This window comes from Brachyistius frenatus, unplaced genomic scaffold, assembly GCF_029030835.1.
Source record: "Brachyistius frenatus isolate BFR_SWC_R1_liver_20210118 unplaced genomic scaffold, ASM2903083v1 Contig_15, whole genome shotgun sequence".
In the NCBI taxonomy this organism is placed as follows: domain Eukaryota; kingdom Metazoa; phylum Chordata; class Actinopteri; family Embiotocidae; genus Brachyistius; species Brachyistius frenatus.
This window is the reverse complement of record NW_027210614.1, coordinates 3,099,821-3,124,623: the sequence shown is the minus strand read 5'-3', so window position 1 is coordinate 3,124,623 and position 24,803 is coordinate 3,099,821. Positions and strand designations below refer to the sequence as shown.

The window sequence follows — 24,803 nt, the reverse complement described above, 5'->3', positions numbered from 1 at the left end:
GCATTTATTCATTACATTGATTAAAATTCTGTCATGGTCAAGGAACAAAAGAGGACTCAATTGCAGAACTCTGAGAGAAGAAGTAAACGCTTATTGGATTGGGGAAGAATAGAGGTGTGTGTGTGTGGGGGGGGGGGGTCGAGGAGTGAGGAGAACAAGCAGGGAGGCTTGGCGCAGTGGTAGTTAAGTAAAGGCAGGCGGAGCTGTGGAGGTTTGCCTGAGGTTGGAGCGGTGATAATTGGGTGGAGACAGATGGAGCTGGAGTAACTGGAGGAAGCAACTGGAGTAACTCCAAAGTGGTGGAATTGATGAACTGGTGAGGAGTGGACGTTGAGTCGGGGAATAAATGCAGGAGTTAATGAGATGGGAAGCTGGTGTCTGTCATCATCCAGTTACTCAGGGTTCCACACCCACACGGGTGCACTGACAAGGGACTGACTGTCAGAAAGCACAGAGACAGAAAAGAAACACAAGGAAGGGGAAAAACACTTAGGAAAACACAGGCATGTTTGGGAAGGACTGGCAGACTGTCTGCCTGTAAAACAATCGAAAATGTTTGAAATGTCTTCAAAATCTTTTCCAGATTGCCACTGCAAAATTGATTTTCAAGGGTTTGGAACATACAATAACAAATCGCTGCATGTTCTGAACTTAAATGACCTTTTATTCTAAATTTGAATCTATTTTTATAATTATTTTTATCAACCATAGTTTTTATATGACAGAGTCTATATAACTTATTCATAAGTAAGTCTTTTGATGCACTTAAAATATGTACAAACCTAAAATGCACAAGTATCTCAGAACAGCCCTCTTTTAGTGTCCAGCACTAGTCTGCCAACATGGAGTGTCTCTACTTTCCTTGGTATCACCTCTCCATGCCCATTTTAACATTGGAATAAAACAACTACGGGTGAAATTCAGTGTTCAAAAATACATAAGAAACAGGCCTTTTTTTTTTTATATGACAAAAAAAATCTTTGTTAGCCAGTGATTTCCATTTTAGTATATTGTGGTTGAACACAGCAAAGTTGTTATATCATGTATTGATGCTGATTTTGTCAGACAACATTACAATTATAGCAACAACATGGTCAGCTGTTTCCAAATGTTTCCCCTTTGAATAGTGTTTCCCTCATGTTAGAGTGGTTTTCACTATCTCACTTGCCTGATGTTGGTGATGGTGCACATTTTTGGTTCTTTGCCAACTCAAAAGAAGATCAAGAAGAGATTTGGCCATTTTCCCTTTGTTGAGTCATTTCAATGTGGGCTGCAGTCTCTATGGAAATGACCAGGGAATGCCAGTGTGGACCATTTCCACAAGAAGACAGTGTTTTAAAAGTTTGCCGGCTTGATGTAGATGCAGTTCCGATGTTTGGTTATTGTGTCAACGTTGCTGCCTACGGTTGGTGTTGGAGTTTATTGATGCCACACATTTACTCATTCTCTGCCGCTCGTACTTAAGTATCAGGGATTTTTGAAGCCCTCTGGTCTTGTTACACAAGTTTAGCATGATTTTCTTCACTTGTCTTGGTTTTTGTGTGTGTGTGTGTGTGTGTGTGTGTGTGTGTGTGTGTGTGTGTGTGTGTGTGTGTGTGTGTGTGTGTGTGTGTGTGTGTGTGTGTGTGTGTGTGTGTGTGTGTGTGTGTGTGTGTGTGTCTGTCTCTCTCTGCATCGCTATTAAGGGTGACATTATCTGTTCATTTCTCTGACACCCCTGCGGCTCCCCATCAAAGGCTGTTTACTCCTGTTAATGTGCGCAGCACATCTGAGAACATAATGAGCAGTTATTACCACAGCTACACTGAAACCTTCCAACCATTTTCTATCAATCCCATGGTCCAAAATCATGCTACTTTCAAATGTCCTATGAGTATTTATTTGACACACTCTAACAAAAATTTGTTCTTGTCTTTTCCTGAGTGACTGACAGAAAAGCTGCATTCAGTATTTGTGTTAGGAGAAACTTGTCTTTAAGACGCTACTGTAAAATTGGAAAAGCCTTACATGATCCCTGAGGATGTGTGTGATTTTTATAGAGTTAGTCAGGCGTTTTTCAGCATAAATGTACCTCCACGACTGGCAGGGATGTGATGCGTTATGTATAATGTTTAAACTAAAATATGCATGTTACATGCCTGAGATGTGTGAACAGTAGTGCTGGTGTACATTTCGAATACGGCTGATGGTGACCAATTCGAGTGTGATGTTTTAGTGTGTTGTGGGTGGATGACTGTTTTTGTTGTGATATATCCAGTGTGCTTTGTATTCTGTGATGTGTTGGGCTGGGTATTGTTCAAAAGGTTTTGATACTGCTACTGATACCATGAGTTTGATACCAGTTTGTGAAAAAGACTTTTTTCGACCCCAATTTTTATAAAAAATCTTTAGTTTTCATGCAGTTTAGAGGGGGAGAGTGTAACCAAGATTATTTGCTGTGCTTTTTACAAATATCCCCTAAACGCCTCATGTGGAAGCAATTGGTAGACACAAGCTAACGATCTGCACACCGAGAAGCCTCCAGTCTGCAGTTACTGCAGTGCACGCAAATCAGTTTGTGTACAAACAACTAGTTTGAAAAGAGGAAAATAAGGTGCTCAACTGTCAAGTTTGATGTTTCGCCATGACACAGGAAGTTTATGTTTAAGGTCAAAGGATGCTTGAAACCTCATGAAACATGGCAAATACTTCCGGCGTGGTGAGATATATCTGACTTGTGTTTTGTGAGTGGGCGTGGCCAAATGGCTCGCTACTGCCCCTAAACTTCAGCTCCGGCACCTAGTTTCACCTACATGCACCAAATTTGTTGGACGTGTATCACACCAAGATATACAAAAAAGTCTCTTGGCATCATGACCTTAACTTAATAGAAAGTCCACCATTTTGAATTTAGTCACCATTTTTGGCTATTCGCACGTGTTGTATTTTAACGAATTCCTCCTCCAGACTTTGACGTACCAACCTGAAATTTTTTCTGTCCTATCGTAACACAAACAAGTTGTCAAAAGAATTTGTTTTCATCGAACGGTGTGCCCGTGGCACGGCGGCCATTTTGAGTGTCTCGCCATGAAACTACAAGTTGCTGTAACATTTATGTACATATCCCGATCTTCTGCAAACATTACATCTTTAATAACAGTCCTGCCCTGAAGACACCTGTATGGTAATATTTGTTCATAGTTATAGCGCCCCCTGCTGGCAACAGGAAACATGAATTTTGTTTTAACTGCAAGCGGGGCTATGCGGTCCCTCCCACGTGGCCCCGACCTGCTGGATCCCCGACATGCACCGTGCAAGGGCCCTCATATCACTGCTTGCAGTTTTAATTGCATGTATTATTATTACATATTCCAGAAGAAGTTGCATATTGGAGTTAAGATGATCACATTATATATAGCGACTGCCGGAAAATAAAATTTCTCAAACCCTCACTGGAGTGGGAGTTGAAAGATTTATAGCCAAAAAATGGGTCTCCTTAAATGAGCAGTGCCCTTATTTTATCAGGTTATGTAATATGAACAACTCATTGGCCAGAAAATCCACCTTAAGTCTAATCAGCACTTTGGCAAATCATGTTGACTGCAATCAAATTGAATTGCAAAGTAATGATCCACACTCTTATTTAAGTGATTAGTCACACACATTATGTGAATTTGGTAGACAACAGCATTAGTTAATCTTTCAGCAAGTCATGAAATATGTATTTTAATGCACCACCAACTTCTCTTTTAAATTAAGACGTATACAGTAGATTTTGGTGTTAAAATAGATAAATACAGTTAAAGTTATTTATTATTATTATTATTATTATTCAAGTAATTTCAGGAGCAATGCTTACAGAGAAAGACAGAAAAATGTACGATAGCCACTGTTTCTTTGGTTCATAAAGTTTGTTTCTTATTTCTACTCTATTTTGACTCGGAATTTGTCCATGTGTATTTGTTTCTGCTAGTGTCACTTGTTACTCTGAGTTTATTCAGCTACTGTACATAATAAAGAACATATATCACATAGTTTGCTGGTGCTTTGTGGTGTCTTTTGGCTGAATATAATTACAAAATACTCAGTTGTTTCATGTGTTGGTTTAAAAAGCTGATGTTTCAGGTTTCTTCAGTTTTCAGCCTCATCTCGGCTCCACTCTGGTCCCTTATCTTTCTTCTACAGGGAATTGGACCTTATCTGGAACTTGACATATGCCACAAAATGTGCCCTTTCAAGATTTGACACTCCCTGGCAATGTCTCAAAATTCCGCATAAAAATATGGGTATGTAAAATGGACCGGGTAAACCACTGGGAAATGTGAATATGGTTAGGCAATTCAGTGGATGTGTGCCCATTATGATTTTTCTTCTGTACAAATTTCAGTGGTGAAAGTGAGGTCAGATAGCAAAGCAGGCCATGCATGGTGCTAGGCCATGAAGTTAACCAGCAAAGGAACACACCTCTAAGATAAAATCATACAAAGGGCCTCAAACTTGAAAACAAAAATAGGGCACAGGATAATGCATTTTAGTAGGCATGTGATAAAAATGTAGACATATAGCTATTTTCATGCAGTTGGTAAACTGATTAGAAGTAGATTAACAGTTCTCAGCTGTCTTGTTAGTTTAAACACATTTTTAGTTTCACACTCTTAGGCAGTAAAGGTATAGGACTTGAAAAACTGACTCTGGTGCCGGGTTGTAATATAAAAATACACGCTCTGGCAGATAATTCCTTTTATGCCAGGAACCACTGTCTACATGGCATCTGCGTGCGACGGTCACAGAATGTCTTGATTTTCATTTCGGTGCCCATGTTTTCAAGTTGGAGTGGCCACGCAGCCTGCGCGAGACACACGTGTCATGCCTCATCGTAGCAGGTTATCATCATGAGAATACGTGCCTCACCTACTTTTCCCGTGTGACATGTGCTTTTCCAAGCAAAAATAGATGGGGAAAAGATCTGTGATCACATGTGTACTATTTAATCATAGCAGAAACCTAATGTAGGCTCCAATTATATCATGACAATAATTTAACAGGTGATGTGCAGTATTTTTCTGGTGCGCTCTGCTGCTCACTCGCTCTCCGTCTCTGTCTTGTGTCTGTTTGTGTGCCTGTGCGTCTTGCTATGAACGAGAGATCAATGAAAATCATATGACTGCTTTTGGGTTACAGCTCTTGCCTGACCTCCAATATGCAATCAGTAGTAGCAGCAGTACAGCGAGGGGTAGTCAACACACACACACACACACACACACACACACACACACACACACACACACACACACACACACACACACACACACACACACACACACACACACACACACACACACACACCATGCAGGCTGTGTTTCCCAGGCCTTAAGATGAACCAATTCCAAAAAGTTTGGTTTTGACCCGACACTAAGTATTACCAGGCCAGGATCACTGATATCAATACCAAAGCTGCTAATTCATTTATCATGTAAGGGAAAGATATATGCCCATAAGATTTATGAGGTGAATGAATTATTAATAAGCTACTTCTGAATATATTTTAATCACTACCCAAACTTGCTGAAGTTTTGGCATTTCATCTTATTGATTTTCAGGGTTAAAGTGCTAAAATAGAATCCTCCAGCTACTATGCTGGGGTGTTCTGATTGAGAGATGGACATATTAGTTTTGATCTCTAATGAAACAAAATCTACACAGTCTTTATTATGCTGAATAACAACATCAACATATACAGAAATAATTTATACTTCAGACTTGGATGGAAAAATAGTATTTTGTATTCTCAGCTGACCAGAACTGAAACTATCTGACCACTTTTACTGCTGTGTTTACAGATTATCATAGTTGTTGTATAGGCTTATTCCTTGTATTGAAATGTCTGTCGAGTATTTTACTGCAATTGCTGATCCTTTGTTTTTTGAATTTGAGTGGATTTAGATTGTCTTCAAAAGTCAAAATCTTGCCAGCTGCCCTGGGCTGCCACTTTGTATTTTCCTTTAAGTCTTGAATCATCTGTACCTTTACATCTCCAGGGTTGCCTCCTGAGTTTATCTGTGTTTTGTGTCTCCTCCCTACATCCATTCACTCAGATGCAAATGTGGCCAGAGTGTGCCCAGGATGTGATCTAACATGTGATGGATCTATTTTTCGATAACCACCCTTGGATCGACTTAGTTAATTAGGGGGGAGTGCATCACTTAAAAAGTTTTAAAACTTTGTGAGTCAGTTTATTAGCGCTTACAGTTAATTTTTCTTAATTTATTAAATGCATCAGTTTTATTTGAGTCATTAGAATACTGTCTAATTGGCTGCCCCTCTGTGTGCTGCCCTCAGGTGGAGCGGATCGTGGACAAGAGGCGGAACAAGAAGGGTAAGTGGGAGTACCTGATTAGGTGGAAAGGTTACGGAAGTAAGGAGGACACCTGGGAGCCAGAACACCACCTACTGCACTGCGAGGAATTCATTGACCAGTTTAACAGCTTGAGATTGCACTCGCACAAACGGCCCAAAGTCCCAAAAAACCGTGGGGAGCCCCTCATCGCCAGCCATCCCTCTGCCACAGAAAACTCCAGAGCTCGGTCTGAGGCCCGAAAGAAAAAAAGGACTTATGGCCCAGCTGTGGGGGTTAGAGTGGGATCTGTTCTTGGTATTGGAAGTGGAGCATCAGGACCCACTCAGAAGCAGAGAAAAGTGGGCGTGGGACCCGGGAAACATGCTTTAGGGGACCGAATTAACAAAGGCATTACGTACAAGGCTCCTCAACCAGGTGGGCCTCACTTTGGTCCTCCACTGAGGGTTCCTCATAATGGACTCCAGAATGGAGAGATGGAGCCTCTCATGTACAGGACAGCAGCCAGGTCACATAGACTGCCGTCGGTCAGAGTGGATGGAGAACAAGGACATGTGGATACCACTGGACTGCAATTCACCACTGAACTAGGTAAGATGCTGGAAAAAATGAACCACATGGTAAACAAAGATCAGATGATACTGGATGTTATGAGTTTTTAATAGGTAACACAATAGAAAGCTGATAGTAAGTTAAACAAATTAACTTTTTTTTTTTTTACATATAAAAATATGTGCAAAATATGTGCATGGATATACAGTGAAGGAAATAATTATTTGATCCCATGCCGATTTTGTAAGTTTTCCCACTGACAAAGAAATGAACGGTCTATAATTGAAATTGTAGGTTTATTTTAACAGTGAGAGACAGAATATCCCCCCCAAAAAATCCAGAAAATCACATCATATACAAGTTATAAATTGATTTGCATTTGATTGTGTGAAATAAGTATTTGATCCCCTAGCAACCAGCAAGAATTCTGGCTCCCACAGACCGGTTAGATTAGTCCTCTCGCTTTAAGAAAGTACTTGTTACATCTGTCTCAACTCGTTACCTGTATAAAAGACACCTGTCCACAGAATCAATCAATCAGATTCCAACTTCTCCACCATGGAGACCAAAGACCTGTCTAAAGACGTCAGGAACAAGATTGTAGACCTGCACAAGGCTGGAATGGGCTACAAGACCATCGGCAAGCAGCTCGGTGAGAAGGAGACAACTTTTGGTGCGATTATTGGGAAATGGAAGAAACACAAAATGACCATCGCCCTCGGTCCAGGGCGCCACGCAAGATCTCGCCTCGTAGGGTATCGATGATCATGAGAGAGGTGAGGGATCAACCCAGAACTACATGGGAGGAACTTGTTAATGATCTCAAGACAGCTGGGACCACAGTCACCAAGAAAACTGTGGTAACTGTACACCGTAATGGATTAAAATCCTGCAGCGCTGCAAGGTCCCCCTGCTCAAGAAGGCACATGTACAGGCCCGTCTGAAGTTTGCCAATAAACACCTGAATGATTCAGAGAAGGCTTGGGAGAAGGTGATGTGGTCCAAAATCGAGCTCTTTGGCATCAACTCGACTTGCCGTGTTTGGAGGAAGAGAAATGCTGACTACAACCCCAAGAACACCGTCCCCACCGTCAAGCATGGAGATGGAAACATTATGCTTTGGGGGTGTTTCTCTGCTAAGGGGACAGGAAGACTTCACCGCATTGAGGGAAGGATGGACGGGGCCATGTACTGTGAAATCTTGGGCGACAACCTCCTTCCCTCAGCCAGGACACTGAAAATTTGTCGTGGATGGGTCATCCAGCACGACAATGACCCAAAACATATGGCCAAGGCAACAAAGGAGTGGCTCAAGGAGAAGCACATTAAGGTCACAGAGTGGCCGTGCCAGTCTCCAGACCTTAATCACAAAGAAAATCTGTGGAGGGAGCTGAAGCTTCGAGTTGCCAAGCGACAACCTCAAAACCTTAAGGATTTGGAGAGGATCTGCAAAGAGGAGTCAACCAAAATCCCTCCTGAGATGTGTTCAAACCTGGTGACCAACTACAAGAAACGTCTGACCTCTGTGCTTGCCAACAACGGTTTCTCCACCAAGTACTGAGTCATGTTTTGCTAGGGGATCAAATACTTATTTCACACAATCAAATGCAAATCAATTTATAACTTTTATATGTGATTTTCTGGATTTTTTTTTTTTTTTTTTTTTTTTTAATATTCTGTCTCTCTTAAAATAAACCTACAATTACAATTATAGACTGTTCATTTCTTTGTCAGTGGGAAAACTTATAAAATCGTCATGGGATCAAATAATTATTTTCTTCACCGTATATATATATATATTCAAAATGCTAAATCAGATTTAAAATGTGTTCATAATATAAGTGAAACCAAACTGCTGTTCTGTTACAAAAGAAATGAAACCTCATTCAAAATCCTCACGATGTAAAAATAACTATTAATCCAGCTGTGAACATAACTTTATTTAACCTTATGCCCTCTATGTATTCAGATAAGGGTGATAATAAAAATAAAATAAAGTGTTGTTATATAACATGCTATCCAACAGAAGTGCTACAAGCAAGGTTTGTTTGTTAAACAGTGACTATCACAAGCAATGCATTACATTTTATTTTTCCATAATAAGTATTTCCTATTACATGATGGTTCACATTTTTTATAAAAAAATAAATACAGCATATTATGTGTGGATTGCCGTGGCGCCAAAGAGCTCATAAAAGCTCCCACTGTGGTTCTTTACTGCAGGAACAGATGATAACACCTTTGAATTTCACCCCTGGGTCACAGTCCAGGCCCTGAGCCACTATAGTTAATCATTACTCGTTTTCAAAACGTCATCTTGACTTGTTTAACAGGAAATCCAGATTAGAATAAGAGTCCCATTCTTTCAATATTTGAGTAATAGCACATACAGTGTCAGTGGAAGAATTTGTTTTGGTCTATAATGACTGTTATGGGAATGTTTTGTCCTTTGTTGTAGGTGTCAGAGAGTTTTTCTGTTTAGATGCCCAAGAATGTACAGAAAGTGTGTTTATGGGTATGTATATTATGTGCTTGTTTGGCTGACTATTGGCTCTCGTCTTATCACCATGGTACATATTATGCAGGACATTATATAGTCATGTGACTATGGAGACACATTCTTGGGAACATGATAACTCAAGAAAGAAAAATAGCAGAAACTTTATATTTACACCAGTTTACTCCTCATATAGAGTGAATGATTTGGTTAAATCTTGGTGAGCATTGTTAAAAAGAATTGAAAATTGATAAGGGAAAACTGTTTTTTTTTTGTTTTTTTTAAATGACTTAAAGTTTATTAAATTAAAACATTTTAGTAATCCAAAACTGTATCATAGAAAACGTGATAACATTACACCAGACAGAAAAGCAAAAAAACAAAACAATGAAATAAATAGTAATTGTTCACCAACAATGAAAGATGATAAAAACATACAAATGTAAAAGAAAATGTATAGTAAAATAATGTTAATTAAATTAACAGCAGTAACATGACATGTTATGTAAATTTGTAAGATGTCAACAATGTTAGATGTCCACTCGTAGTCCTTAAGAAATGAATGTTTAAGTAGTGTCCATTTAGCATTTCATTCAACTGCATCACCAGTCTCAACAAAGAACTGTGCACAGACAAAGCGACTATATTTACAAGTACACATAACAACATGTAACACACAAAATATCAGTACAAGTAGAACTCAATTATTTTATGAGCTCGGCCTTTTAGGAAGTCAGTCAATGTGATATTCAGGAGGTGTGTTCATTGGTTTCTCTGTGCTCGCTGTGTATATTTGTGCCTGATTTATTAGACTATAAGATATGGGTTCCTTGTCACCTTACTCGGTTCTGAGATCCAGTCCTGGGCCTTCTAGAGCTCCCCACTTTCTCATTATTATCTGTTTACCAATCACAATACTTTTCTGGATCCAATGTGTGAGTTGTTTTATTTTAATATTGGTCAATGGGTTGAGAATTTCAAGTATATATACAGTAGGACAAAACTCACAATCTACTTCTGCAACCTCTGTTATGTATTCATGGACTCAAACCCAGATAGTCCGCACCTTTGGGCATGACCACAGTGCATGGACTAAGTCACCCCCTTGCCAAACACATGGGATCGGTATTGTTAAAAAAAAAAATGTAGACCTGTATCGATACCTTGACTTTAATACCAGTTCTTGAACGTCACTTTTTGTTTTGTTACCAATTATATAAATTCCAGTTTTCACCAGTTCACTTCATAAATGTTTGTGTACAAATCGTAAGTTTTCATGCAGTTTGGAGGGGGAGAGTAACCCAGGTTATTTTCTGTAGTTGCAATTTACATATGCACTCTTGCTTGCAAGCTATCGCGATACTCTAAAGTTAGCTGATGTTCCCTACATGGCTCACCTACTCTTGGTACACCAGCTTGCCGGCTGCACACAGAGAAGACTTCAGCAACTGCAGCGCACACAGGTAGAACAGATGTGTGGTAAAAAATCAGTTTGAAAAGCGTGACATAAGGAATCTTAATGTAAGATTTCCAAAGTTCATGTTGAGCGATTTTATCTCCTTAATAGGATTTATTTCTTTAAAAAACAAAACAATTAAAACTTGTTTTATTTTTGATGATAAACTATTGGTATTGTGAGAATATGTATTGCTATTGAATGTGTGATGGGACAAAAGGAAATCATTGTGCCTCTTTCTGTTATTGGCCTTTTCTCATAAACTTTATTTACTGTATTTAATAGAGAAAATACTAGCAAATTCTAGTTCTAATACTTTTGGCCGTCCACAGTTGTAGGTCTGCACACCAGAATGTGAATTTGAAAAAAGAACATTAGCACAAAAGTAATCTGTCCGTTTTTCACTTATTACATAGCACAATAATTTAACTAGTGATTTTGATACCATGTGTGAGTCTCTAGATGAGAGAATATTAGGGCAACAGTACCAAACCAGCCTAATGTCTATCAGTCTGGCAGTTATTATGCTATATCTACTAATCTCCTAATCCTCAAAAGACTGCCCCACTCACCTCATTCAGCACTCTTCAGCTCCACCCATTAACCAGCTACAGTGGAGGGGTTTAGCTGGGATTGTTGACTGCCAGCAAAATGTGCACACAAGGTTAAGTAATTTGAACAAAAACAAATCTATCGATGCAGAGAATTGTGAATATTTATTTGCATATGAGCAGCAAGAATGTGTCAAATCTCATGTCAACCTTTTGGGAACGTATTATATCTGAAGCAAGAATTTGGAATTTGAGATGCCTGTTTAATTGACCTTCATCAGGCTGAACATCTCCATCTGGTTTGACAGTGGAATATATTTTTTTGATTTTATGAACAACTAAAAAATCTGCCGCAGCATGAAAAACAATTTCTGAAATCGTTTGAGGATTTTGGAAATGTCATCATTATGTTTGTTTGGTTGAAATGCATCTTTACTCTCATCTTTTATAATGATCCAACTCGGGTCCCCTTACAGCATTTTTTTTTTTTTTTTTTTATTTTTTAAAAGCACTTTAAATGATTTCATGTTTTTGTAAATTTTTTATCATGTTTTCATTTTCTAATTCTTATTTCATTGCTGTTCCTGTGAGAAATGGCATCTCATTCAGACATGTGTTTAGTCCTATGGACATGGTTTGCGTGATGATTTAAAAAAAAAAAAAACAACACTTGAACTTGATGCAGTGAACTTGAATTTTGAAGCAGTGTTGTCACATGAATTAAGCACTGTCAGTGGACATTTTTTGGCTCAGGGGCACCACAATATCAGTCTCCCATTCTTCAGGCATTTAAAGGACATCATATCATCTCGGGTCTGAGTTTTAGAGAGCTTGAATTTATTTTTGTATCTTAATACAAGAAGTAGGCTACCTGCATTTATTTTTCATTATACCTTAGAAATTGTTAGACCTGTTTTTTTTCGACTGGTTTCTACTAAGTCTACCTCTTTACTGCATTATTCATCTAGAAATCAGTCACGCTTAAAAACACACACCAAGGTTGTTTTTTAGAGCTTTTATGTAGTTTCAAACTGACCCATCGTGAGACCCAATGTTTGTGTTGTCATGTATAACTTATTTGTGGGTTTTGTTTTAGTACCACAACATCACTTAAATGTACTTAGGTAAGGGACCTACGCATTGCTCTTTTCTTTTATCCATTCACCTGAATGAAAGTCCACAGCTGAGATTGTGGTACTCAGATTTCACAGAAATCTTTTGTTTTAATACAGTCAAATTAAAGCCTTTCATGGAATAATGTTGGTCCATTAGATTTCATACTGCTCCCATAAAGTCAAGATTCCTTTGTGTGAAAAGGCCTTAAGATTATGTTGATAATGTGAAATATTAAAGTTATGACAGCAACGAAATTCATTTGAAGGTTGAAATGTTAATGCAATCAAGTTAAAATTCAATCAAAAGAGTTTGTGTAGAGTGTCAATTTACATATTCGAAGGTACTTCCAATCACACGAGACAAGTTGTGTAAGAAATGCTGTTTTTTTTTTAGTTCAAATGTTCCCTTTATGTTTTAAGTTGCATAATTTTCTTGCTGCAGTCACATCACAAATTCAGATATCTAGTAATATCTTTCTGTTCATTGTTCATACAGTAATCAACATTTTTAGTTTTCTATAAAACACAGAGAAGCAACTTTCTTTTCTATAGGACATGGAAAAATATTGAAAAAGTCATAGTTAATAAAATAAAAAATCTGATTTAAAAAAAAAAAAAAAAGGTACTTTTCTTTTTAGGAAAATATGCATTTATTAGGCTAAACACAAAACGTATTTGAAATATAAAGTAACATAAAAAAAGACTCCAGGCCACAAGAAAGAGAACTTTATTTCCTCAGCTCATTGTCAAGGAGCAATGGTGCACTTCAGATGCTACTTGTACTGATTACTACTAATCTGTTCACACTCTGTATAATGCAGTACTTTATCATAAACATGTCCCAAAGAAAAACCAGCCACTCAGTCACACAACTTTTAAAAAGTCCACAGTTAGAGCACATTATGTAAACCGCTGCTTTAGGTGATAATGTCACTGTTTGAATTGAAAATGAAGCTCAGTGGTCCTGTTTATTGTAACTATCCATTCATATTTCAATGGTTCTTTCGGCTGCAGCTTTGATGTTCAAGCAGATTTTTGTTGAAGACATGTTAACTACAAGTGATTTAGGACATAGAGTCTGATCAATAGACTGTATGGACTCGTAACTATGTCAGCCAAGACACATTTTCACACTAAATTTTTTAAAGTAACATTACAGGTTATTTACTTGTGATTTTTATTAGAACTCTTCTAGTATCTACTCGGTCCTTGAAGATTGATTGACTTGTTCTGTCATCCCTCGTATGTGTCAGGCTCCCCTCTGGCCAACGGAAAGATGCACCTGCACAGCTCAGTAAAGCGGAAGATGGCCGAGGAGAAAGGCTACGTGTTTGACAAGCGGCTCAGGTACAACGTGCGACAGAACGAGAGTAACTGTCGATTCCGTGACATCGTGGTCAGGAAGGAGGAGGGCTTCACGCATGTCCTGCTGTCCAGCCAAACAACAGACAACAACGCCCTGACACCAGAGGTTAGGAACAGGAATACTCTCCCCCACCCCCACCCCCACACACACACACACACACACACACACACACACACACACACACACACACACACACACACACACACACACACACACACACACACACACACGTTGTACTATTTAAACACACAATTCATGTCTGTTTGGCCCTTGTGTTTTGTGTTTCACTGGTATGTAATAATGCATCAAGACCTACTGTACATTTCATTAGTTGTGATTGGTATCCTAGTTGCCATGGAGCTCTGCTTGGGTAAAATAAATAATGGAAGTATCCCCAGTAACTGTTGTAGAGATGCACTGGAGCTATGCACTAACCCCTCAACTGCTACAGGGGCGCTTTTCAGGACACATCTTCAGAAAAGTGTGGTTTATTTGACAGCTGCCACATGTGAGAGTGTTCGCTGCATGAATCGTAACGCTGGGCACTGTTGAAAAAGTGACACAGTTTCCTCAAAACGGCCTCCTGCCAAACAAGACTTCTACAAATTTAGTAATTAGGGGTGCATATAATCCAGCGTGATGCCATCTGTTGTTACTGCAGCAAAATACCAGTTGAACTAGTGAGGAAATTATGCCGCAAGTTCTTAGAGGAGAACATTATGTAATTAGAGAACTGAAGACCCTAGAGATGCTTTCCAATGATTTCTACTCCTTGCTCTGTAGGAATAACTCTCCCTTTGCTGCCAGTGATTGTAGTGTTTCCAAAAGAGCGTAGTGACATCTATTAAGTTTTGTTGGTAATGTTAACATGCTGTAAACCCAAACAAATTATACTTTTAGAATCATATTCTCCAACACAAAATAAGCTTTTAAAATAAAATAATCTGATTTGCTGTTGCAATTACAGAATTTGCTTCATGAGTATTTGACCTAACATAATAAAATTCTTGGTAAATTATTAAATTACTCACATTTAGAAAGGTGTCATGTCAGTCAAATTCCCTCCGTAAAATCAACATATAGCAGTAAAACAAACTGTCCATCCTGTCATTTTCTATAATCCATCATAGGGATGGAATAACTATCAATGTCAGTCTCTTCAACAGTGTATCCAACATGTGTTGTAGTGTTATTATTGCCACTGTAACAATTTGCTGTTTAAGAGGTTAACTCAGAAATATTTGTAAAAGTCCTTCATTAGAACACCTTACTTCACTCTTTTTGAACACATTTTTTTCAAACACCTGTCTGAGTTGTGCTGCAGTAACTGTAGGTCTCTCTGTGTGCAGCCGGCTAGCGAGCATCTACTGCTAGCATATGAGGCATTTAGGGCACATTAGTCAATTGTAGCCAATATTGTCCATTTGGGGGCATTTATGGAGCATTAGTAAATTGTAGTGTCAACAACAGAGAAAACAACCTGGATCACACTCTCCCCCTCTAAACTGCATGAAAACTAAAGATTTCTTCCGCAGTGTGTAGTGTCATTTTATGTTTCTAAAAATTTACTTTATGAAATTTGTATAGAAAAAATGATTATTTTGGAACCGGTATGGAGGTTGAGAAACAGGGACCGGTATACAAAACCTTTGAACGATACCCAGCCCTAGCTGAGGGATCGGGGCTTTGGACCAATTTCGGGTGCAGTGTGTTTTGGGGTTTGAAAACCACTTTGAAGTGGTGTTTGGAAACTGTTCCTCAACTATTCCGACACGCCTGCTACACATGCAATCACCAGGGGTGTATGCTCATGTGTCCTTCTCCTCTCTTTGATCGGATGGTGCACTGTTTGGGGGTATTTCCAGCTTCGACAGATGCGCAGTTCATGTCACCACATTTTTCCAGGGCTTGTTTAATGTTGAATTTCTCCCCTTCCTTGGCTGCTGTGTCAGTGGGGATGCTCTGTCGGCTCTGTGATACAGCATCAGATTCTTCCCTCACTTGTCCACATCGCCGGTGTGGTCCTGGCATCCGTCTTTTTGTCAAGCATTATGAGGAACGTCCGTTGTGTGCCGATGTCTCTGTTGTTTAGCAAGTAGGGCGAATTTCTTTTACTGCCTCATTATCAACTTCCCATGTTGCTCTAGACGAGCCTTCTGCATGAAATCAATCACGCGTTGGAAAGAGCTCTCAACTAGATACGATGTGAGTCCATTGAATGTGCCTCTCTTTGACTTCCAAAGCATCGATGTTGAAATGAATTTGTTTCACCCATTCATTCAACAGCTGAGACTGTTCCTCCTATAGGATCTTGTTAGCTTGGTAGCCCTCCAGAGCAGATTTAATTTGCAGGCTCTAAGGTGTAATCCCGCTCTGTCTGTATCAGAGGCTGAATCTCTGGTGGGTCATGTAGTCTTCCATTTTACATGTCGCGTACCAGTTTAGGGCAGTCAAAATGTTTTAATGCAGACTCAATAATCTGGGTAGGAAAGTTGCATCAGTTCATTTTGCAATGTTGTGGCAGCAGCTATTCCCCATTCATCTGTGAATAGTGCACATGACCATGGTAATTGATGGTTGCAACTATTTCCATATGAAACCAGTTTCCAGTTTCATTGTTATTCAACCATGCTGGTTTTCGCCGTTATGCAACTGTGCTGTTTATAAGATTGGGGATACTTGCAGTCAGCTGAGACTAATAAAGTCATTTGGATGAGTGATGAAGTGTTTCTCCCTCAAAACTTTGTGTCCAGATGAACCGATGAACTCAGTTTCCTGGGATTTTCTACTGGATTATTGAACATCCATCAAGATATGCATCTGCTGATACTGGATGTCATTTAATGGATGGCTATCTGCTCTGCAGCTTCATGATTCACTAGTTGAACTTGCTGCCTGCAGGAATGTATCAGCCGGTGATTGGTTGCTCCTTTCCTCACTTCAATCAGCAACAAGCTGTTCAATTTAAATTCCCCCAACTGCATACCAGCAGCAGTTTTTGATCCATCAAAAAGACAAATGTTCTTTTCAATCACCTACACCTTTTGAAACGTTTGCGAATTGAATCGTTTTGATAAATGAAAATGCAGTTGTTTTTTTTAGACAGTTTCCTTATAGGTCTATTAATATGATACAGGATTAGCCACAGATAATAGCAGGTATCACAACAACCCACCTCTGGCTCATAACTCTAAGCAAACAGGATTTCCCTCCTCTCAGATTGTAGGTTGTGTCTCAGATCCTCCACAGAGGGCGGTTCTGGCTTTGATACAGCGTCGTGGGCACCGCAGCCTGTACTTCACAGACACTGAAGTGGCGTAAACTGTGTGTGTGTGTGTGTGTGTGTGTGTGTGTGTGTGTGTGTGTGTGTGTGTGTGTGTGTGTGTGTGTGTGTACTTTAATGTGTTACAGTAAGCCCGTAAGCTGTGTGCTTATCAAACAGCTCAGATAGCTCCTTGTCTCTCTTTCTTGTCTTTGAAGCTAAAGGAGCAAGAGAGTCTGCGGATGTCCTTACTAAATGGCTGTAGCTGAAAACATCTTGAAAAATATCCCAGTTTCTTCCAAACACTCAGTATTTGCTTTAAATAAGAAAGTCCCCCGAGCTATTAAGTGGTACTGTTTCTGTCACCTGTTTGGCCTAGTGAACTGTTGCTTTTCTATCCTTTGCTACATTGTGTTTTTGAACCAGCCTTGTTTTATCATTTGTACTTTTTTACTATTCAATAGTTTGATGATAAGAACCCTGAAAGTGTAAACTGAAACACACGAGTAAACAAAGAAAGATCCTTGAATAATTGTTGTTTTTTTTTTTTTATAGAGGATGATCTTGTGTTCTCTAAAACTGTGAATAATAAGTCCAAAACTGGTGTGCTTAAAAAAAATGCCAAAAAAGTAGTAACTGGAAACGGGGAAGAGGTCTAACTGAAACAATGTTTCTCACACTGACTGAATATTAAATTTATGACAAAACATGCAGTCCATACCTCACAGCAATACCATTAGTGTTTGTGCACTGTTTTTTTTATTTATTAATTTTGTTTAGGTCTTGTGCTTTAACTGTGATATAAAATAACGGACACTACAACAAAGTGAAGTCTCGGCTTTAATTACAGTAGGTTTGCAATATAAAAACAACTGTTCGGGAGATGGAGCCCTTTTAACACACAGTGCCCAGATGTTTCGTGTCCTCCCTGGTGGTGATGCTCTCTTGATCTCTTGATCTCTTGGTTGTTGTTGTGGAATGCAGCTCAATGGAAATGAAATCAGGTGAGAGACTCGACCGGCCGAGGATACTCCACCTCCTCATTCTGAAAAGTTGTTTTGAGTTGGTTGGTTCGGCAATGATTGACAAGAAAGCATGGGTCGACCTCCTGGTGAGCATTCTTTACCTGTTGTGTGATCAACAAGGCGTTTTTCTTTATGGTGTAAATTATTTTATTTTTTTTGGTCATCCCAAAGATTTGTGCTCCAACCTACCAGGTCGTTTGCCACTGACGTAAGAGACACAGCTGCCCAAAAAACATTTGCTGTTGTAGCCAAGCGTCCACTAACTTCAGGGCACATGTTGATAAAAAATTTTTAAAAAAGGGCTACATATCCCAAACAATACCTTCAATATTGCTAAAAAAAAAATCCACTGAAATTAAAGCTGAACTTGGCACTTTAATGTAGTATCAAGTGTTTTATTTCAGATTGAATGTGCTGAAGCACACAGCCTGAATTAAGACTTGTAAATTGTGTAACTGCCCAGATATTTCTGGTCTGTAGTATGTTTGTTTGACTGATTCACTTCACACCCCTAAAGCTTAATTTCCAGGGAGCCGATGCATATAATTTCTTTGTTGTTGAAACCATATTTGTTTGTCTATAAATATCATCAAGATCTCCGCTTATTGCACACGAATGTCATGTCATCTTTCTCTCTGTCTCACAGAGTGTAACCAACATCTGACTGTCTCTGCTTCATGTACAAGAGGAGGATTTTAATACACTTTGCTAAACATCATTTATAGTCACACACAACACACTTCAGAGGACATTGCATTGACTTTCAGTCATTTCCTGGAGACTTATCTCAACTCTAATAAATACCACTACTGACCTGCCCCGAACGCTTGAACAATCTACGTTATGAGGACTTGTTGTTTGACAATGTGGCTGTGCAAAAAGACCTACATCCCCACAACATGAGTAATACAAGTACACACACGCGTGCCCAGATAGCCCATCCAGTTAAAACTGCAGGGGGCAGATTATGTGCTTGGTGAGACACGGAATTAAGTTCACTTTGAGGTTGAATGGTTAATATGGATCAAGGGTGATAATCTGATTAAAATGCAGCAACAGAGTGTTGACTGCAGACAGGGATGTGGGTGGGAGGGCTGGGGTTTTGTAGAGGACTTCTTATCAGGTTGTCTGTCTGACAACGTGGGCTCTCTCCCTTCATCATCACACGAGACAAAGGCCAAACACTTGTCTGTTTATGCAGAATGATGCATCGCTGATAATAAATGTGTCTCTGCACCGAGTGCTATATTGCGCCCATGTGTTGCGGTATCATACTGCAAGCATACTTAACTGAGGGCTTAATTGTTTTTTTCATATCCCCCTTCGAGTATCTCCTATGAATGAATGAAGATTAAAAAAAAATTCATCTCGAAGTTGGCATGCCTTTTTCTTACCACACTGTAGGCAGAAGGGGTGGCTGCTGTCAACATACAATACAGTTAAATCAGCTTGTCAAGGAAACAAGCTGCCCACCAAGTTATCACGTAAACACCTTACTTACATCTTACCCCTGCACGGAAAGTAACAATAAACGGCCAGAAACAAAGCCACCACCAAATTCTCACCTTTAAATCTCCATTGAGGAGACAACCTCTGACGGGCCTGTTCATGCACGTTGTAGTTGTACAGAATGTAAGAGACTAAAAGCTTACGTTATTGTTTTTTTATAAGATAAACAAAGGAAGAATTTAAACTAGATTTTTTTTTTTCCCTAAATAATCTACATTCTGTGACATGAACAAGAATCCTGAAAGGCTATGAAATATTTTGATGTGTGTTGCAGTAGTTGAATAGCCGTCTTTTAAGACACTTTTTAGTCACCATTAGCTTTCAGCACTGTACGAAAGAAGACAGTCCAAGTGTTGGCTACTTTTACTCTGGTCTGTGTATCTGCAGTAAAAAAAAAAAATGTATGTAGTGAGTGGATCTCAAGCCTTACTCTGAGGATTCAAAACCTAGAGCTCAAAACTTTTTTCTTCCCAGCTATTCCTCATGTGTCAGAAGAGTTGAGAATGTAATCCCCATCTTTTCCTCTTTCTCTTCAGATCATGAAGGAAGTTTGTCGAGCTTTGGGTAATGCAGCTGCTGATGACAGTAAGTTATTATTGCTCAGCTCCGTGGGGACGGTTTTCTGCAGTGGCCTGGAGCCGTCTTACCTGATTGGGCGTCTGTCCACTGACCGCAGAAAAGAAAGCAGCCGCATCGCAGATGCTGTACGGTAAGAAGAAGTCTTCCCACTGACTGTTTTGTCACTTGCGATTAGTCTTGACAGAGCTTGTACTGATTGTTCCGTGACCCCTTTAGGGACTTCGTGCTGGCATTCATCCACTTCAAGAAACCCATTGTGGTGGCAATAAATGGGCCTGCTCTGGGTTTAGGGGCATCCATTCTGCCGCTGTGTGATGTGGTGTGGGCCAGTGAGAGGGCCTGGTTCCAAACTCCATGTGCAGCCCTCCACATCACCCCCTCTGGATGCTCTTCTTACACTTTCCCTCAGATCCTGGGCGTCGCTCTGGTATGTGCCTGCAAAATCAAGGCTTTTGGCAAATTCCACTTGATGTAATTTGATTCCTGCTGAATAATTCCCCCCCCCCTGATTGCAGGCCAATGAGATGCTGTTCTGTGGGAGAAAACTCACAGCACAAGAAGCTTGCAGTCGAGGTTTGGTGTCACAGGTCTTCTGGCCGACCACATTCAACCAAGAAGTGATGCTGCGTGTGAAGGAAATGGCATCGTGCAACAAAGTGGTAGGTCCTAATCTAGACAACCCAGAGGGCAAAGCTGCCTCTTGAGTGTAACCCAGTTGACCCTTTCCCCTGTCTGTATGTGTTTTTAAAAGGTTTTAGAAGAGTCCAAATGCCTGGTAAGGAGTATCCTCATGTCAGTCCTGGAGGAAGTGAATGAGAAAGAGTGTCAGATGCTGAAGCAGCTGTGGTGTTCAACCAAAGGACTAGAGGCGCTCTTCAGTTACCTGCAGAACAAGACGTATGAGAAGTAACCATCCACACCCAGGATTGTTCAAGGTAATCAGCGTGAGGCTACATCCAGTGTGAGGAGCATCCGGGATGACAATGCTGTGATCCCAAACTGCATTGTGGGTTTTCTTTTCCATCCATCAGCAGAGAGGATTGTCTGGATTTCTTCTCGCCTACATATCTAACAACAAAATAAGTTCCTTCGTAATCATGTTTGGTAAAACAGCTTTTATTTTTTTTCTTTATTGGACCCTCAACTGTCCAGATGTCCATTCTCTATATTTATGGAGTCAAAGAGCAAAGGGCCAAATGTGCATTCTTTAAAGCAGGGAGGTACAGGGTGTATCTGTACATATGTCAGAATGTATGAAATCAATGTATGTCTGGCTGCACAGGATAAAATGATGGTAATATATATTAATATATATTTATTTCATGTGTGTAAAAGAGTTGCTATATGTACATAAGATGCATTTTTCAGGGTTTTCTTTTAGTGGCTTATTGTTTTGAGTTAAAGTGTAAAACCAAAGTTTGCATTAGGACACTACTGTTTGCTCCCTAACATGCACATTCCCTCCTTCTCTGTATAGACTAAAGAAAACCTGCCACAAACGCTCATACATGTCCGTGGATCACATTCAGTACCTACTCAAAATATCTTACCATAAAATGTTGTAAAACAGAATAAATTTAAACAAGATTGACAATTTTGTCATCATATTTTCATTATTCATATTCAAAAGTTGTGTGTTTTGTAGTGACGTTATTCTCATAGAATATTCGCCATCTGTTAACTGACATGTGGATTAATTCTGAATTGTGGTGATTTTGGCGTCTGTCTTTAGTTCCCTTCACCTGCAGCAAAACCAGCAGGTGATTTATTTTGAAATAAAAATTCACACAGAATTTTTTTGCAAATCAGACAAGTAAAAATAAAGGATAGTAGAAGTGCAATGCAAATGTGAGCACCAGTTATATATGACTAAATTAATTGATGGCACATATCAAATAGGAAGATCAATAATGAAGTTTATCCCACTGTTTGAGCTACATACAGTACATGCAGCACTGTGATGGTTCAAATGTATAACACGGCTTCCCGTTATCACTGCAGATAGTTATTGTGTGAAATGTGCGATTGTCTTTTGAAAAGAATCAGATGACCATGTTGCTATTGGCTGACAGTTGTACAAATTTTAGCGCACACAAGAGAGATGGTTATGGCTTGGTCCTCAAGTGTCCTCAGTTGCCAATCAACAATATTGTGGAAATGGAACATTTGTGTCTCTGGAGTCAACTTTGTCTTTATCGACATGTGATGATCCAAGATTTCACTAAATTTTATATTGCGCTGTATTATATTTAGGGATCTATTTTGTTTTCCCCAAAATGTAAATGTATGTAGGTCTGTGTAAATTGTTTTGTAAATCTTGTCCATTTTGCAGTCGTACACATGCAGTACAGAAGAAAAATAAAATATAATGTAGACTGTTTTCTGGAACTAATTGCATGTAATATACTGTATAAATGTGTTGCCTGTCTGAACACCTTGTATTTCAGGGTATGTTTTGTACCAGCATTGTAAGTACTGTTAGAAATGTTGCCGTTTATTTTTCTATTTATTTGAGATGACTGTTTGGTTGTGCAGTGCCATGTGGTTTCCTTTGCTCCAGAGGCACCCCGACTCTCCTTCTAAATTACCCCCCCCCCCCTAACAAAACAAAGAAAGAAAAAAACAAAAATTTTGATGAGCAAAATGGGTTAGATAATTTCAGAAACACTATTGTCACTGGATCATTTCCTTTTTTAATTACAATTATTAGATTAAATATTTTGTTGTAAATTATCAAAGGCATGTCAAATAATTTTATATATTGTTTAAATATGAACTAGTTGATAAAAAAAAGACCTTTGTTGTATTTTGAATTTGTCAATTTCAAGCTTTCAAGACTTTGTCAATGTGCCATGAAGTTTGTTAAATGATTTTCAGTCCTTGGTTTCCTTTATTGTCGTAGATTGCCGGGAATAATTAATGGTTTGATGAAGCATTTTTTGACATTTTTAAGTCATGAAGTGCTGAATACAATTAAGCACGCGTCCACTTAAGCTCATGAGAAATAAAACCTTTGTAGTTTCACTGAATGTATTCTTTTATCCTGATTTAATGCAGAAAGGTGATTCAGCACATAAATATCAAAATTAACATGTTCTCAGGTTTGTGAACAAAAACATCATGACTTTTATAATAGGTCACATTTTGTAATTTATTTTTGGTGAAAGGAGTCCCTGTTCACTTCGACTATATTCTTCATCAGATGGTAAATAATAGTTAATATCCCCAGATTCTCCTTTGCTTTAGAGACCGAAGAAGAGGTGAGAGGGACTTGTGATGTGGCTACTGTACAGCATCATGGATGCTAAACACTCAGGTCCGCTGAGATTAATCACACTGGTCCATCAAGACATATTTTTTCTTTAATGTATTTATTTTTTCTATAATTTTATTCAGTGTCACCTGAGACAGAAAAAGCATTTTGAATCACTGGTTTCTCTTTCAGACTCCACATCCAAATTCCCACCTCAGCATTTGTTTGAAGTGTGCTAATTCTATGTAAATTAGTTATGATTTTTTTTTTTTTTTTAAAGAAAAAAAAAAAGGACTTATTTTTGTTCCATTATTTATTATAAATGTATTTTAGACAGGTTTCTGTGTTTTTATAAATTTGAACCACCCTATCTTGTGTGTGTTTCATCGTTCATGTTTTTTTTTTTTTCTCTCCACATTGTCTGAAAGCACACCTTGGGGTGCCTTACCATTTAAATATCTGTCAAAGACTGAACCATACATGTGATGGGTAGAGTGGGCTGCTTCAAATAAAGAAAACAGTACTTTCATAATGTGTGTGTTTTTGTTTTGTTTTACATTTGTGAAAACCCTAACTGGGCTTATGTCTACAGTCTCTTTGAATTTCCAGTTTACTTAAACGGTTTACAACTTTGCTTTGGTTCTATTTATCAAGCCAAGAGTCACTACAATCATTTAAAATACATAAAAACACATCACATTTGAACATGTGCTTGGTTGATTTTTTTTTTTTTTTAATTTATTTTTTAAGAACTCTTAAAAAGACTAACACCTTGTTGTTTCACTCTGTTTTAACACCAAATCAAAGCAAGAATGGATTCTTAATTCAATTTATGATTTCACTTTATTTTAAAAGAATTCATCTCGAATCAGTATGATTCCCCATTCAAACAAACTCTCAAACAACAACAACAGCAATGTTCATGAGAGTGTGTTTACACTGAGTAACCCTCCCTGTTTTCACAACTAGTTTTCAGGTACCAGAACCTCCATGAGGGGTCCTGCCAACAGACACAATGATTGGCTGAAAGGATCCTGCCGACAGCTGCACTAATCTCTCTGATGGAGCAGCAGCAGCAGCGTGTTGCTAATAGAGTTGAAAGTATCGATGATGCCCAAAAGCAAACTTTAATCCTAAGTACTGGATGCTCTTGTTTTTATGTTCACCCAAATGCTTTGGTGGCGCAGCAAGTTTTAGTCGGTGCAGATGATAAAAAGTCCAAAATGTGTTCGTGGACCTGTAAGAGCAAGCTTAACCAGGGTTGTCATTGCTGACACATGATCCCAACGTTTAAGTAAACTTAC

The 24,803-nt window shown here is 38.9% G+C and overlaps 1 protein-coding gene across 1 annotated transcript in view; it reads left to right on the top strand.

Annotated features, from left to right (window-relative positions):
• Positions 1 to 23,908, top strand: part of LOC138618107 (chromodomain Y-like protein 2) — a 35,931-nt gene extending 12,023 nt beyond the window's left edge. The window contains exons 2-7 of the mRNA XM_069693617.1: positions 6,319 to 6,925; positions 13,759 to 13,976; positions 20,204 to 20,376; positions 20,463 to 20,673; positions 20,762 to 20,905; positions 20,998 to 23,908. Of these exons, the coding sequence (XP_069549718.1) occupies positions 6,319 to 6,925; positions 13,759 to 13,976; positions 20,204 to 20,376; positions 20,463 to 20,673; positions 20,762 to 20,905; positions 20,998 to 21,156 (1,512 nt within the window). The 3' untranslated portion in view covers positions 21,157 to 23,908. The remainder of the gene's footprint in view (positions 1 to 6,318; positions 6,926 to 13,758; positions 13,977 to 20,203; positions 20,377 to 20,462; positions 20,674 to 20,761; positions 20,906 to 20,997) is intronic.
• Positions 23,909 to 24,803: the final 895 nt, after the last annotated feature.